Genomic DNA, 18,083 nt, shown 5'->3' with positions numbered 1-18,083 from the left:
GACAAAGGCTTTCAACAGTATTCCGGAAACCAACTTTCAGCAGGCTTTTGACAAGTGGCAGACACGCCAAACTGTGTATCAATGCAGGAGGAATATATTTTGAAGATTATTAAGTAATTGTAATGATAACTACAATAAATTTTAATTTTTGGAACCAGTCCTCATACTTGTATGGACCCTGTAGTTTTTTCTTGGGCTATTGTTGAAAAACGTTCCTCTCGAGGTAAAAAGCTTGCAGTATGTAAAATCTCTCTTTACTTTACCTCTTTCTTTCCATGCACTCGGCCGTAGTACGTTCTTTATCTATTTAGTAAAATCTCTCTCTCAATATTTTCTATGCTGGCATTAAAAGCTGTTTAAATAATAATGCCAAGGTCCAAATTAGATGCTGAATGATTTTAGCACTAAGCATAAAGCACTGTATGGATCAAAAACCTTATTGGAGAGGGTAGAAGATGAATATAGATTAGAGGCTTTTGAAATGAGTTATGGGAAGAAAAGATATAAATTAATTGAACCAAGAGGAAGATAAATGAAGTTTTAAATGTGGTGGTAAAGGAAGTTGTTGGTTGTAATCTTATGAAGGCAGAAAAAAATGAGTTGAGGATATAGTAAGATGTATTGGAGTGCTAGAGAGCAGGATGGAAGGAGAACAGTAGGTCAATGGGGTAGACGAAGGAAGATAATGGGCTTTTAAGATGGCATCTTCTGGGAAAGTGAGCATTGTATCATAATTCACTTCATTAACCTCTATTTGAATGCCTATCTTTTAGTGTGTGTGAATGTTTTCCATGTGTTTACTTTTTGCCATCTCCCCATTTCAATATTTTTGGAGTAGGCATTTAAGGACCCTTTTCCATATGCCAGGTTTATTCTAATGTTTTTGAAGAATTTTACCAATTATATATATATCGTCTCTTTTTTGTGAATCAGTTAACCCCGTGAAGGAATAGAATATTTCACATTGGTATTAAAGTGTCTCTCTATTCACCTCCAGGAAGACAGTCTAGCAATAACCACTTTTGTTGATTATAGTTTTAGCATCAATCGGCCAGACTGAATGATTTTCTGCCACATAAACAAAATTGGATTTATCAAAATAAAACTAATTTAATGTATGTAAAATAAACCAGCTATTTATGTCGGGCCTTATAAATAATAGCACGGGGTTAACCTTTCAACGTAATGGCTATTTTTGTTACTCTACCTCAACTAACCTTCTCCTCAAATCCTACCCTCCTTCCCATAATTGCAGCATTGTTGATGATATTGTGATGACTAAGAAGTGCTCCTTTTGGTTCTCCTGTGGTACCCTGTTTAAGAATGATGTGCTTAACATGAGTTTTGTATTGAATTATTTTTAAACAGATAATTCAACTTCATTGATTGTAAACAGCGATTTAATCCTTCCGAGTGACAGATATAACATGAATCTTTGTGAACTCATAAAAAGTATGGCAATATTTATATGAGTCATATATAGCAAATGACTTACCGATGTAAACTGAATGTCACATCCTTCATCTGGCTGAATTTTTCTGCTTAACTGACGGACTTCTTCCACTTCTCTTTCGCTGACACTTTCCATCAATTCATCAAAGTTAAAGGAACCTCTGAAAGCGATATTTTAGTTAACTTGCATTAACAAGGGTGAATTAATCCCTTCAACAATGTAGTAAGTGATGTATCTCAGTTAATATATACTGATATTTTGATTGATGCCTCCAGACTTTTGACCTCCTCATTAGGATCCCATTTACTCCACATGATTACCATTCTAGTAGCAATAAAATATAGTGTCCCAGTTTTTGTTTCATTTTGCAACATATTAATAATTTGTCAACATTGTAGTATACTTGTTGAAATCATGAAATGCATTTTTAGTATGTGACTCCAATGTGTGCTGTGCTTTTTGCATAAAGGCCTATTTTGGTCATATTCTTTGTTGAACATTTTTTCTCATTATTCAGAATTCAGAATCTTAAGTGATTTTTCTCACTTAAATTGTAACCAATCGGGTGCAGTCATTGACTTATGATTAGCTGGCTATAATATTTTCCATGGGAAGAAGGACATGCTTTGAAGTGAAAAATTGTGGAGAATTGTTGTTGAGAAGAAAGCTTGCATTATTGTGATAAATGTGTTATCAACCCCTTGAGTTAGAAATGGATATGGCAGTTTCTTTTAATTTTCTTGTTTATTAGTAAACCTGAATGTGGCTTTAGGTGTTTTATACAATTGTTCAAGTCCACTCCTGGAAAATTCTTAATAGTTGCCCTCTATAATTCCTTTTGCTAGTTTTTACCTGTATATGTGAAGAATTAAAAAAAATTTGCTTTATGATTAAGACCTATGCTTTTCCAAGTATTTGTATAAAAATTCCAAGACACTGTGGGAGATGCTGGAACAGTTATGAGCAGAGTCATCCTCTAAATGTGCATTGCAATGCAACAATTTTGGTGTAAAAATCATCCCAGATAAGGCGAATGATTTTTATATTCTGTATTTTTTAAAATTTAGGTACATTAAATATTCAGATGTAGGTACTTCGTGGACATAAATAGTTAATTCAAAGAGCATGGGCATCAGCATTAATATCTGTTGGTGATACAAGTAAGCAGACAGGTATCTCATTGTGGGAAGAGTTACTTGATTGGAATTTGAGCAAAATAAAATAATCTCTTAAGATGAATACAATGGTCAATTAACTTGGGGTAATACATTGAGTAGAATATGTTAAATTTACTTAGGGCCCCAATTGAATCAAATCATTGGTGAATATCTGAATAAATATTAGTCACACAGGAAACATTTTCTCCCTATCATAATGAGGTTGGATTGGTAAAATCACCTATTTTAAATGAAGGATGAGAGTAACTTTTTTTCACTTCCAAGAATTTTAAAACGTAAAATCCATAATTTCATAATTTATTTATCACCCTTTGTGATATCAACAAATTGTGAATTGGTGGGAAAAATATATAATGAGTAGTGGAATTACAGACTTCATTTTTTACCATTCCTTCGGACATGGAGGAATTCCATGAAGTTAATCTTTCGACAGTGTTCTAAGACTCTTTCACATTAATATTGGGTTTGCCAAGCTTTTTATATACCCGTCCACCCTGAGCTAATTTACGGGCAGTTATTTCAAGTTTAATTTAGTGGTCCCATTCAGTTTCCCCGGAGTAACTTATGCATACCGAATGCATGCATACCCCTTCGCCTCTAATCCATTAATTAAACCTATTACGCACTCAGGCTTAATTGCTGTGTTCATAATTCTTCTCTGCGATATGGCTTCTGTTACCTGGGGCGTTATCTGTGTTGTAAAACTCACAAGGTTGGCAGGTTCGTACCAACCGCTGTTAGGTGATTGATGCGGATATTGAAAAATATCCAAATTGATGGAGACCTGTCGATACTTTTGACCATATGTTCTTCCGCCGCTCCCAGGCGGCGTGCCTTCGAGCAATCTCGAAGAGATACGACCCTTGTAAAATATGCCCTGTCTAAAGGGTAACGGAAGCTGAGGAATTGCTGTTTAACAATGTTGGGAAAAAGCGGAAGGAGGGAACTACTCGAGATTCATTTTCCCCTTTTATAATCCCCGCCAGAGATTGGCTCCATGACTCACTTCCATTTTTCATCGCCGATCACGACGACAGACTTCAAAACTGGCAGGTCTTCGCATCCAAGTTCGCCGGGCCCTGACGAGGTCAGCTCGGGAATCATACCCTCGACCACCTCCATGTTCGCCCTGGTGCGGTGTTTGTCCGCCGCCAAGAGAACCCGTGCCCCCACCTTCCTCAGGCAGTAGCGAAGCTCATTTTCGTAGTATCCTGGGTTGACGTTCACCTCAAGAGAGAGAGTGACGAGCAGATAAAAAGTTATTTAATTCAGTCTCCGAATGAAAAAAAACAAGTGGGATAGTGACGGAAGGTGGTATGTGAATAGTGACATTTTACTGATCTCGATCATCTCTAATTTATGTAGGTTTGGGGAAATGTTTTCTCCTTGCAAAAAAATCATTATTTAGAAAAACCTAGTTGTTTCTGAATTATAGAATTGTACTTCAGTCGCGTGCGATTGACAAAATGTGTTCAAAATTAGTTGCTGGCCCACCAGTATAAATTATTTCCAAGTTTTTTAAAGTCGATAATATTTTCTCTATAAATTTTCTAATATGTTCCCTATAAATTTGCCAGCCCCCAATACCTTTGGCTCGAGGGTTTCTTGCACTCTCTCTACTGTTGAACGCGTAATTAGAGTCGCGGAGTGACAGACCAAAGATAGAATGGGAATATAGTGGCTGTCTATAAGGATAGTAAAGTTAAAATGGAAAGAATGACTAATGCGCACCGGTTGCGTGGATTATTTCGAAAGCAAAGCTAATTTAAAATAATTCAAATAGGCAGGCAGTGAAGGCTTCCTGGGTTTTCTATTTGGTCAGGTATTTAGCTGTTGAAGTTTCGAAGGCTCGTCATCGTGTTCAGGGCATTGAGGTACCCAATGAGGGAGCGTTGGCCTTCGAAACGGCAGTAGCGAAATATCTGGCCTTGCGTTAAATCCGTGAAGATTCATGTTGCCCATTCGCCAGGAAAATACCGAGCATGGATAGGTAAAATGTGAATACAAAACTTTCAAAATTTTGAAAAGTTGTGGGGTGTTGAATGCCTAGATAAAAGTGAGAAGGTTTGGTTCGCAGCAAAAAATAAAGATTAAAACATGGTTTTTTAACTGCATGAAAGCAGGCCATAAGTTACAAAGAAATAAATATCGGAGGACGAATTGCCGGTCAAATCAATTGAAATCAAATTAGTAATTAGCACACATTGGTAGAAGATAAATAAACATTGCTTTAATTGTTTGTCATATCGTCATTGTTACTGGGGAAGAAAACGGCAGCTGAACTCATTTGAGAGCATCTCATAAATATATGCGGGAAAGTCAAGATTAAGGGTAGGGAAACAATGTGTCGTCATAATTCTACTCTTATCGCCAGAAACCAGAATGTCCAAAGTTCAAGATGCCATCTGAAAACGGTTGGTTTCATTTCTAGGATTTTGAAAGTGTCGAGAAGATTAAATCTTTACCCAGAACACGACAAAAGAATAGTTCTAATCCTGGTAAAGAATTCGGCCTTCGGCAGGATAATCCATTGCCACAACCACTGTCCGACTGAAATCTTCCCTATTAAAAATTTTAGGTGTCATGATTAATACACACTTTTAACTACGATCATGGGGGCCTGCATTGAATTCGGCAAATGGCTCTAGTACGAGCGAAAACTCCCAAGACTTCCAATGGCAATATAATCGGCCATATGGCCTTATTTATCTTTCCGAGTGATCGAGATTGTCGGAGGTTCATTATCACCAATTACTAATGTGTTCGATGCGATTTACTTGTAGGATGACCATCCATCACAGTGATTGATCATGCTTGTTAGGAGATTGAACTGCGCACCTAATGCGATTATTAACGCGACTATCGTAATATTGAACACAATCAAGTAAAGTGGTAAATTTGATTGGGCATTGGAAGACTTTGATCCCAGCGCAAAACCGTCAATCCCTTAATTGGATTGACGGTTTTGCGCTAGGAGCAAATTTATGTTATTGATATTTCATTTCACAAATTCAAAATTCTATGTCTGATTTTGGATTTGAATAAGAGATTGGGTTTGGAGAGGGGGTTTGCTAGGTATAACTTTTTCTAGCAGATTCACGGGGCCAAGGTGTAATTATTTCCAAGCCATGGAAGCGCGGTCGCTACCTTCATGGAATCATCCGATGTTGCCCATCGAAAGGCTATAGTAATTGAGAACACTAGATCACCAAAGGCGAGATAGTACACTGAGCAATTATGACCGTCATAATATATATTTTATTTCACAAAGAGCTAGAGACCGTTATGAGCATTGACGCAGTAAATTAGTATTTTTCCGATTTATGCTACCTGGTAAGATTCGTCCCCAAAAGGACCTTCATGAAAATCTAACGGGGAATATTAAAAACCATGCTAAGGTATAATTTTATCTACGGTTTTCTAGTTAGAATTCACTATATCATATCTATGCATACACATTGTATTGATATATACTCTGTAAATGTGTATTCCAGGTACATTCCATTGTTTTACATTTTTAAAAATATTTAAACCAAAATATGGGTTTTATGGTTAGCCAATAAATGTAAAGATTGAACTCATAATTTTGAAAGGCGATGGGATGTCGAAGGCCTTAATAGAACCGGTAATGTTCAGTAAGCAGAGTATGAGAAGGAAGAGAATAGGGTTTTTAGACAGTGTGAATGCTGGTAGAACTTACAAGATTTAAAGAAAGAAATAACGTACGGCAAGCAAAGGGAATCGTTGTGATACATGGGGAGGCCCATAAGTGCCCAGCCTGACCAGGAGATGGCGGTAGTTGTTTGAAAAATATCATTGTAGTAGAGAGTATGCAATCCGGGAAGCGTCTGTTTCAAGTTTAAAGACGCCGCGTGGTTAAGTATTTGTTTGGCAGCCATCAATAGTGAACGTTTTCTGTGAAAATGGAGAAAATTGGTCATCGTTATGTGATACAATACTTTTATTTCAAAGGCCTCAGCCCAACCAATATTAAAGCTGCACTGGATTCTACTCTGAGTGAGTCTGCTCCTTCGTATGCAACAGTAAAATTTTGGGTAACAAGGCCGTACGAGTTGTCAAGACGAGCATCGCACTGGTCGACCAAATGAAGTGACGACTCCAGAAACGGCGAAGAAAATCCACAGAGTGTTACTGGATGATCTTCGAGTGAAAGTGCGCGAGCTATGAGACATAGTAGGCATTTCAAAAAGTGCGGTACATCGCATATTAACTGGAAATTTGGAAATGAGACAGCTGTGTGCAAGATGGATACCACGTTTGCTCACACTCGAGCAACACCAGTGTCGTGAAGATGTTTCAATTGAGTGTCGAGCAAAGTTTCACAGCAACAAAGCAGAACTTTTGCGGCTTTTCATAACCATGGATGGAACATGGGCCCATTACTTCACACCCGTAATAAAAGAACAATCAAGACAATGGATTCATGACGTCGATTGTTTGGGATGCGCGTGGGATAATTTTCATTGACTATCTTGAAAAAGGAAAACTATCAACGGCGAGTATTATGCGAACTTATTGCAATGTTTGAGCAAAGAAATCAAGCAAAAGCGACCGGCCGCATTTAGCTAAGAAGAAAGTGGTTTCATCAAGACAATGCACCAGCTCACAAATCCATTATTGTAATGGTCAAAATAAATGAATTAAAGTTTGAATTACAACCTCATGCACCCTTTTCGCCAGATTTAGCCCCCTCGGATTCTTTTCTGCTCGCAAACTTGAAACAATGGCTCGGTGGTCAAAGATTTTCCATTCATGAAAAATTGGTGTCGGCAGTTAATGGCTAGTTTGAGGAGAAAGACAATATTTATCAAAAAATGGATATCGAGCTTATTGAACATCGCTGGGAAAAGTGAACAGTGTTGAAAGGAGATTATGTTGAGTAGTGAAAAAATTTTTTTCCACAATTTTTGTATTTTATTTGTTGGGTCGAGTACTTCTGTGATTATCCTAATTAGAAATATACATACATTTATTGTCCGTGCGAACCGTCCACAACCGACATTAATAGACCGAATACCTGGGATGATTTTTAAAAGAAAAGATATTACGCCTAATTTTCTCTCGCATAATTGGAACGAGAATAAAATCGACAAAGAACTGACAGATATACTCTATGCGTTTTAAGTTGGGATTAAAATTCGAGGGAAATCAGCAGCTCTTGTGCTAATAACTTGAATCTATGGGTCGCAGCTGATTTCAGCCGTTGCATGATTTTAAGTGGCGTTCTATCGCACGCTTCGGAATTGCGTGGAAAAAGTAAGCGCAATGAACTGTTCATTGCTGCACAGAATTATTCCCCGCTGCTTTTGATTTAACTATTAATATTCCAGGGTCGGTATTTCTTTTTGCCCCTATTGCTCAGTTTAAGACTTAGACCTTCGTGTACCGACAATTGCATGCAAGTACGTTATTTTCCCTAATGTACCTGGCCTCCCACCCAGAGGCCTGGGTTCGAATCCTGGACACGGCAGATATTTTTCAGTGGTATTCCGATCCCTAATTTAGGTGCTTTGGGGATAGCACTTTGAGTGAGTACGGCGTCCGTCGGATGGGACGTTAAACTGCGGACCCCTTGGCGCCTTTCGTTAAGAGTAGGCTACCGACTCCAGGTATCTCTCCACCCTTCCTTCTTTCCCATAAATCCCTAATGGCGCAAATAACCTCAACTGTCGGTCACCTCCCGTAAAAACTACTACTTCGTTCATGTACGTTAGTACGGTTTCTTCTCGTTTTAAACGAATTTTCACAAGCCAATGGAGTTTAAAATTCCCGTCTCAGTGATGGGGATTCCACTCTCTTCATTCAATCATTCTGCTTATTGAGAAAGTGCAGATGTAATGTCTAGTTGAAATGTTCACAATTTTAATTGCTAGTTACATTGTAGAAAAAGAGCATTTGAAATTTGTGGGAATATAGTTGCCATTACCTTGATATGCATTCAAAAAATAAAAAGAAATTGTGGTGATTTGCAAAACTTGGTCTTAACATTTTAATAATCTTGCTGCCGAAGATGATCATCAGCTAAAGTAATTCGTAATGATGGGTTTTAATTAAGCGGAAGTTATACTGACCCGATACGTGTCTGGAGTAACTCTGTCAATGTTTGCCAACTAATAGAGCAGTCGGAGCGCTTTAAGACACCGAAGAACTAAAAATTTTTACCTTGCAATATCGATTTATTAAAAAAACAGGTAATGGCTTCTCTTTTGAAGAGTGGTACCCGAATTTAATGTTGATCATACCATTATGTATATTTTATTTTTCAGTGTGTTAAAATTCATACTGTAGACGCAATCTCATTTTTGTATGAGCTGAATTGTTTAACAGGTATGACTTAGAATCGGAAATGAGTTACTTACAAGTATGAGTCCAGCCTTAGCAGCTGCCATTTGTGTCAGGTACCATTCCATGCAATTGGAACTCCAAATGGCCAGTCTGTCTCCTCGTCTCAGCCCCAAAAGGCTCACGAATACGGCCGCCAGTCGATCCGCCTAAATTGAGCCAATTAAGTACTGTTGTTGTTAATATTACAAAATTATTGTAAAATCTGTATGCCGCTTTAATTAAATGGGCATTTACATGAGGAAATATTTACGGATTTTCCCAAGGGTGAACTTCATTTCTCATGTTTAAACATCATTCAAAACAAGAGTGGAAATGATTTTTACAAATCTAGCGTATTAGTTGTTAGTGGTCCCTTTCATGCATGGGTAATAAATTGCTCCGCGCATACAGGCATACAAGATGTCCATCGGAATGGAAACTTGGAATATTCCAAAGGAGTAGTTTATTGGCCCGTAGAGTTATAATATGGTTTTAATTGATAAGGTTGGCTACTAAGGACTCAAAAATCGTCATTATTAATTATTAATGTCAAAGATCGTAGTCCAGATCTTATGTGTTAAAAATCAAATACAAATCCCATCAAAATTCAGAAACTTGAAGGTAATCATTTTGTCTTGGGTTATTATTTTTGACAATATCACCGTCTTTGCAAATATTGAATTAATTATGTACAACTCATATTTATATAATTATATGTATATACACACTCATATTAATATATATACTCCTGTAATTTTACCTCAATCTCCTCTTTTCCTTTACCATTCCACCCCCCTCTTTTCCTTCGACCAGTGTTTTCCCTTTACCGTTCTAGAATCGTTACCCGATTCAGCCACCAATTTAGGAGTGAGAACTCAGGAATCCGCGTACATATCAGCATTCTGATCTTTTGAAATTCCCGGGCTCAACCGTCTCCACTAATTCCTTACCGCTTTCCTCCCGTCCTCCCCAGCACACCCTGGGCTTCCCCCGCCCAAACACTCGTATTCCCTCCGTCTGAAACCTTCCAGTCCGACTTGAAGAAGGCCGAAAGCTTAAACTTTCTGAGATGTGTCTTTTTACATATTTTCTATTTATATTTTTCACTCACTCGCCCACTCACGTGCGTATATATATATATATATATATATATATATATATATATATATATATATATATATATATACCCACGCGAGTGAGCAGAAAACTTTCCGAGCTCAACATGAAGATGGTGTCACTTTTCAACATAAGTTGGCGGATAGGGTTGCACATACGGTGAAAGATACTTGCTTAAACTACAGCTATGTTGAGCACTCGGTTATTATTCGACAATCGTTTGAATGAGTCACTGCGAGGGCTTTTGTGAAAATGGGAAAATATTGAGTGCCGAGTTGCAATTAAATATTTGTTTTTGAAAGGCAAAGTGCACGCAAATCAAAGACAAGTTGGATGCTGTTAGTCTATATCATCATTTACAACACTAACATTTTGGGTTGCTGAATGTAAATAGGACCATACCTGATGGTCAGGGTTCAGGATGGCCAAAACTGTGATAACCAACGATACAATCGAAAAAGTTCACCAAATGGTACTGGAAGACTGTCGCATTAAGATTAGCGAGATAGCAGAGGCTATGAGCATATCAAAACAACGCGTCTTTCATGTGTTGACTGATGAATTGCTCATGTGTAAGCTATCCAAGCGTTGGATGCGGCGTTTGCTCACTTTGGACCAAAAATGTTTTCGAATGAACATCCATTCGTACAACGCACTTAACACTTAGGCGGTCGCCATGGCCAATATTCACGAATTGCGCTTCGAATTGGCTCACACTCACCCTATTCATCAGGTCTTCTCCAGGGACTTTTTTCTGTTTCCTAACCTGAAAGTTTTGCTTGGAGGATAGAGATGTTTATCGGATGATGAGGTTACTGTATATGTAAACGCCTGTTTTGCGGGAAAAGACGTCAACTGCTATTTGGAAGGGTTAACAAAATTTAGAGCATCATTGGAAAAATTGTATACATCTATGCAATTTGTATGTATTATATGTATACATATATATGTGTATATATATACTCATATATATGTATACATACATACATACGAGGGTCATCCGGAAAGTAGTACCCGTTCGTGAAATAAAGCCACAAAAGTAAATATTAACAAACATAAAAAATTTTATTTGAAAGAGGATACTTTAAACTACTTCTCAACATAATCTCCAAGCAAATTAAGGCATTTGTCATAACGTGTGACAAGTTTCTGTATTCCTGCTGCATAGTCCTTCGCCGCCAGCTCATTGAGATACGCGAGGGACCCATCTTGCACAAATTTTTGCATAATGCAGATGGTGTTTAACAATTTCATGAACAATTGTTCGAGAAACATTGGGAAAATGCTCACAGATGTCATCAATTGTGACGCGCCGATCGTTCCTCACGAATTCGTCAACTGAGCTCACCAGTTGGTCTGTAATGACAGACGGTCTCTCCGAACGCTCATCGTCGTGTGTGTTCCCCCTCCCCATGTTGAAGTTGCGACACCACCGCCGAACAGACGACTCGTCCATTACATTGTCTCCATACACCTCCTTTAATTGGCGATGAATATCACATGGGCGAACGTTTCTTGCATTGAGGAATTTAATCACTGCCCTCACTTCACAACTGGCGGCGTTCTCAATTTTTTTAAACATTGTAAACAATCACAGAAACAACACAGGCAATGCTAGCGTCACGCAACTTGGCTCAGAGAAGGCAGACAAGCCACTGAAGCTATCTGACCTCGTCCAGCGGCTACTCGCGTCGTCAGCACTTCATGCGGCACGAACGGGTACTACTTTCCGGATGACCCTCGTATATATATATTCACACACACACACACATATATATATATATACATACATACATATATATATATATATATACATTTATTTATGCATATATGGGTTGCGCTAGTCCAGGGGTTAGAGCGTTGGACTGCTGATCGGAGGGTTCCGGGTTCGATTCCCGGGAAAATCTATAGGCACCTGCAGCTCCACCCAAGCTATGTGATTTTTCGGATACCAAATCTTCCTGGGAAACCATAACCGGCTCAGGGAAAGGAACTGACCCCCGTAACCTGATGTGTGAATTTCACAAGCCGTTGGGCTTAGTACTGGGTGAACTCTACCATCACCTACCAAACCGACCTTCGGGTTGGTTACTGTGTTTATGGTTATATATATATATATATATATATATATATATATATATATATATATATATATATATATATATAAATATATGGTTTTATGTATATATATATTATATCTGTATATATATATATACACATATATAATATATATACACACATTAATACAGTATATATTTATTAGGAATGATAATTTTATTATTAAGGTAAGAGGTTGGTATTGACTTACTTAGCGATCGATTTTTGAAAAATAAATGGCTGCGGATTAGAAGATATTTATATAATTTTAAACTTAATATTAAAAATAATAATTCAATTCTAATTTTAAACTCCTTTTAATAATGGCTTGATTGTTTCTTTCGAATTTTTAGAGGATGCATTCGCTTAATAAAATATGCTCCTAACCGAAAATTGGTCGCGTGAATAATATGGGAGACGCCTGTACAACATAATTGTAAATAAGAAATGAGATATTTGTACAAATGAAGATGGCATGAAATGGTAGAATCAATCTTAAGTAGGAGTTTAAATAGTTGAGATCGTTTTCCAGGTTGTGAGATTATTGGAATATATTGCTTTACAACTTTGTTAGATGGCAAGAGTTTATTTAAAAATCATACTTCTAAGAGATACCTTATTCTTGGCCTGGGAGAACGTAATACTCTCCCTTCCTCTTGGTACTTTCCCTTCCCTTGATATTCTTGACCAAAGAGTGACCACTGCCTCACGATCCGGCCATCTGGCGGCTGCCTTGTCCAAAAGAGTACCGACCGTCTTATAAGAAAGAGGTTGTTGTCCTGGGTTGTGCCAATAGCTGTCTTTAGCATTATTTTCGATCGCTGTTGTCGTCGATATGGATAACCTGCACCCAAAAAGAGCAGCCATCTCACTCTCGATTCAATAGATGTTTTATATAAAGAATCAAATGAATGGCAGTCCATCTCTGAATCTTTGTAAGGATGTCTATGTAATTATTGACAATTTTTCTAATGAAGAAAAAGGTTGAAGGATTGGTGATTGTTTTCATGATTTTGGTGGTAATAGTTGTGATATCATGACACAAAATCCTTGCTAAGTGGAATTGACTAAAGCAGCAGAGAAGAAGAGACAGGATTGAAGAAGTTGAAATTAAGGACAATTTTGAGGATAAATAATTTAGAAAACATAAAGCGGGGGATGAAAATAGGAACTATAGATATTAAAGGGCAAAGTGAAATGGAAAGATAGCGAATATTATGGAAGCGATAATAATAGAGTCATTTGGCATAGGGGAAGAGAGCCAATGAGGGGTGACGATAGTATAGAACAAAAAGGTAGTAAACATAGAGCAGCCGAACGATAGAAAAATATTAGTAGAAGCCAAGGCTGTATCAATGAAATTGGTATTTATTCATTCTGCATGTCACTAAGTAATCATATATCAGGGTATACGAATCAATTAGAGGCAATAATCGCGGATGTTCCTGGGAGAAACATTTGGTATTGGTGGGGAATTGGAACGCGACGGAGAGGGAATGTAGAGAGGGTAGTGAGGAAGGGAACTACGGTGTAGGAACAGGGAATGACTGCGGGGAGAAAGCAAAAGAGGGTTCTGAAGGGGACTGGGCCTAACCATAACGTAAGCTTGGCTTAAAAACCAAGACCTATGTAGGTATACATGAAAAATGCCATGGGATTAAGAAAGATATCAGTTAGCCTATGTTATGGCGAAGCACAGATTTAAAAACAGCGTAATCATTTCTCACAGTTTCCCAAGGACTGTTGAAAATATTGCTCGTAATTTAGTACTTATGAAGAGTAACTTTCAATTTAAGATGATAAAACCAGGAACACGGTTAAGGAAATGGAATATGGAAGCATTAACTATGACGAAAACGAACGAGTACTAGCTGCTGTAAAGAAAATGATGAATTAGGACAGGAAGATGGGTACAATAGAAGAAAAATGGGAACAGGTAACACGTGACATCGAAAGCTGCCAACGAAAATTTAGGAACAGTAAGTAGAAAATAAGTAGTAAGATAGACGAGAGGAAGAAATGGAGAAATGGCATCAAATAATTAGCTAGAAGAAAAAACTGCGGGTGGAATTACAAATTGAGGCGAGAAACTGAAACGGCTGAAGAAGAGAGGTGGGAGAAGTAGTGAGAGGATGTAGAAAGTTTACAAAGTGAGGGCGAAATTGGTGCGCAGTAAAAGAAAGTGAAATTACTGAAAGGAAGTAAGAAGGGAAAATCTTTGCAAAAAATCCCACATATCTGAAAAGTTTCTAATTAAGCCAGGAAAGATTCTAGCGATGGAAGAATATAGAGGAACTATATGGTAAATAAAGTAGGCCAGTAGGCTTGGAGACATAGAAAGGCGAAATGACGTAGGAAAGGTTAGCTTAGGTTCAGGCTTACTCGACGGTGTGATAGAAAAGACATTTAGGGAATTTAAATCAAATAAAGCCGTTACGTTGGATAACATTCACGTGAAACTGTGTAATGGTTCAGGAAAACGTGGGAGGAAGTGTGTTTATGGGTTGACTCGTAGCATTTATGCGGGAGGAATCGTGCCGAAATATTTCATCTGACTAGTGTCAATTCCCATAAATTAAAAAAAAGAAAGATACCCATGTATGAGGGCTATAGACCAATGCTTGGTTTCGCTCCCCGCTTAGTTGTTACTTAGGAATCAGTGAGAAGATGAAGAGGGGGGCAAATGATTAATTAGGGATAATCAATGTGAGTAAAAACACTATAGTGGAAATCACAATTTTTAATTATCATTTCTCTTCAATATGGTAAGTTTCCATAAACTTAAGCCTGAAACTATATGATTCATTTGGGATAATTAGTTTGAGGATTATTGGTTCAGTTTCAGAAACGAGAGAAGCACGCATGATGGCACTACAGCAATGGGTGTACTAGTAAAGTGGTGAATAGAATGTAATGAGCATTATGTACGATAGAGTGAACTGGGTAGAATAAATTGATGTATTGCAGAAAATAGGGCAGAAAGGAGTACTTATCCGCAGTCTGTATATGTCTCAGAATGCCAGTGGCAGTGGCAGATGAAGAGTCGGTGTGGGCAGCGTTAGTGGTTGTCATGGTTGTCCATTATCACTGGTGCTTTTCAACGCATAGGTTAAGAACATGGTAAAAGAGGCATGCGAAAGATGGAAATAGGGATGAAAGACGCGGAGGAATTCATAAAATCAGTTGGGCTTGCAGATGATTAAGTTTAACTTAGCCATTCAGCCAATAGAGTTGCAAGACGTTAGAAAGACAGTATAATTGGTATGGGATTAGAACAAATGTAGAAAAACCATAGGTAATACGGTTTACGAGAAAGAGGAATTGTAGGATCACTATAAAAATAGGAGTTCATATAACACAGCAAGTTCTGCAGTTTACCTATCACGGAAGTGCTTTGGATAACAATAGTCCATTTAGTAGGGGCATAAAAAGAAATGAAACTTTCACAAGGAAGATGGATTTGATGACAGGAACGTCGAATGAGGATGCTAATAAAATACTCATAAATTCTTTGAAATTCGGCTCGGTTCAGTTCGGTGTGGAAACATGATCGCTGAAGAAAGAACGTAGATTGGAAGCTTTTGAAATTTGGGTGTGATGGATGTTTACAAGTGAAATGTATTAGTAACGTAAGGAAACAAACGAGGAAGTGCTGGTACATGGTAAGGTAGAAAAGGGAATGGTTAGGGAACATCCAGAGGAGGCAGGAAAGTTGGATGCAGAGCATTTTGATTGGCGATGGAATGATGAAGACTGTGATGGAGGGGAGAACGTTGGACAAACAAGAATAGGGTAGAAATAAGATAGGCTTGTTGAATGGCATGCAGAAAGGGAGTATGCATGCTTGAAGAAGGGTTTATTGTAGAGTTGTGATGTTGTATTTTAGAGTGAGTTTTATATGCTCTTTAGTGATAGGTTTTTGATCCCTTGAAGGAACTCATGCATGCAATCGCAATATGAACATAACGCAAGTTCGATCGCTGTGACCATTGAGTGAGCCCTGGAGAAATATAATGGGATTTAAATGACCTACAATTAGCTTGTGTTCTCCTTTTTGTGAAAGAGTTATCAGTGCTATGCTGTAAGTTGAAGTCAGTGGCCTATTCTAGTGATTTCGCAAACAGGATGGGCAATTGTAACTCAAATATGTGAACAAAGGGGAGAGTCATGCTACTCCAGCGTATTCAGAATATTGAAAGTAATCCAAACATATCCACGAATATCGATGCACAAATTACATATGCAGCACATCGTGTTACGGAGGGAAAAATCCCTCTAATCATGAATAAATAAAGTCCTCTAGGGACTTAATATATTCATACAAGGTAGGGAGGTTGAGGGCGATTATTTGTTGGCACAGGATGTGGTTGAATAGCCTATAATTAGTAAATTTCACATAAATTGTGAACGAAGAAACCCCAACTTTCTTTTTTTAGGTTTCTTTGTTTTTAATTTTTGTAATGAAATTTTTCTGCCTATTTTGAGATCCTGTATGATATATAATAATGTGATACCATTTTTTTTGCAACAAGCTTAATACCTGCCTTGACGGAGCCACTAAAAATCCGGGAAGTGAGCGAAGTTGAGGAAATGCTACTCACACTATCTTGTTTCACCTTTAAGTAGTACTTTTCGTTAATTGTGGTAAATTCAAATTTAATAAAATTTTCAAATACGAGCGTAAGTTTTAATAAAGAATGAACTAGTTTTGTTTAATTTTACGTTATCATCCTGGTACAATAAAGTTCATATAGTTTCATCTTTCAGCCGCAGAAATAAATGTTAAATGATCTATAAAAGACTTGCACGAAAATGATATGATCAAATATTTACATGTATACATACTAATTCATTTCTTTGATACTTCGATTATGCTTGCACTAAATTCAAATGAATGTGCATCCAAAAAAAGAGAGGAGTTTGTTCTTATCCATAATATATACATCAGTCAATTCAACGTGATCTGAAAGGTTTCCTAAGACCTATGCACTAATCAACTTACTTTCCGACTCGAATGTCACTAATGAATCGATAGAAAGTGATCTTAAATGTATCTATTGCCCGTCCGTTAGTAAGGGATGTAGAATTCGATGAAAGGATCCCATTACGATCGAAACGGGTCTTTCAAAAACACCCCTACGAGGTCGCATAAGTTCCGCATCTCCGCCGGTAGCGGCTACCACATCAGGTGGGGTTGCGTGTCTCTTTGAATTATTCCAATGCGAGTGAAATTGTGAAATGCTGTTATTTCGGATCGTCTTTGAACTAGCAAAAAATACAGCTAGGTTCCTCTCAACCCATCTCACATACATGCCGGAGAATAAATCTGACATTCATTAACGCTCTCCCTACAAGATACGCGACAGCTTCACCGAAGGAATGCGGTCTTTCCACTCCCTAAAGCCTTCTCACTAATCCTCTCTACTTACCATCTACGCAGCACAAGTCCCGAACTCCACTTGAGCGCTCCCATCCTTGTTCGTCGAGAGCGGACGATTTTTTCTCCTCCGATCAGCTGATTCTAATTCCTAACCGCTCCGTCTTTAAGTTCGTCAGTCGGTCGAGCGTCTGTTGAACTGGGAAAGAATTTTTGTTCCGGCACAGATAGTGATCTTTGTTTTGCATGCGTGCGTAAGGGCGGCGTGCGATGAGGTGTTTCAATTGCAGACTTGACTCGGCGAAGATTCTCATGCGTGCGGAGAGGAGCATGAGGAGAGAGTGGAGTCGCGGCATTTCTTCGTTCGAGGACGAGAGTATGTTGTAACTTCCTCTCCCAGCCACTGGGAGCGCTGACGGCAGAAGGTCCGTCAAGGACGTCATGAACCACGCCTCTGCCGGATGAAACCGAAAGAGCGCAAAAGGCTTTGTAATTTTCATGAAGGGCGCGGTTTCGA

The 18,083-nt window shown here is 38.2% G+C and overlaps 1 protein-coding gene across 1 annotated transcript in view; it reads right to left on the bottom strand.

The window, feature by feature from the left end:
- Positions 1-17,813, bottom strand: part of Acsf2 (Acyl-CoA synthetase family member 2) — a 30,184-nt gene extending 12,371 nt beyond the window's left edge. Inside the window, exons 1-6 of the mRNA XM_071597325.1 lie at positions 17,619-17,813; positions 12,805-13,033; positions 9,012-9,143; positions 3,638-3,858; positions 1,496-1,613; positions 1,218-1,313 (exon numbers count right to left, since the gene is read on the bottom strand). Of these exons, the coding sequence (XP_071453426.1) occupies positions 1,218-1,313; positions 1,496-1,613; positions 3,638-3,858; positions 9,012-9,143; positions 12,805-13,033; positions 17,619-17,662 (840 nt within the window). The 5' untranslated portion in view covers positions 17,663-17,813. The remainder of the gene's footprint in view (positions 1-1,217; positions 1,314-1,495; positions 1,614-3,637; positions 3,859-9,011; positions 9,144-12,804; positions 13,034-17,618) is intronic.
- Positions 17,814-18,083: the final 270 nt, after the last annotated feature.

Source organism: Hetaerina americana, unplaced genomic scaffold, assembly GCF_022747635.1.
Source record: "Hetaerina americana unplaced genomic scaffold, ioHetAmer1.1.p SCAF_10, whole genome shotgun sequence".
In the NCBI taxonomy this organism is placed as follows: Eukaryota; Metazoa; Arthropoda; class Insecta; order Odonata; family Calopterygidae; genus Hetaerina; species Hetaerina americana.
Note: the sequence above shows the minus strand (reverse complement) of the source record. Positions and strands in the feature narration are given on the sequence as shown.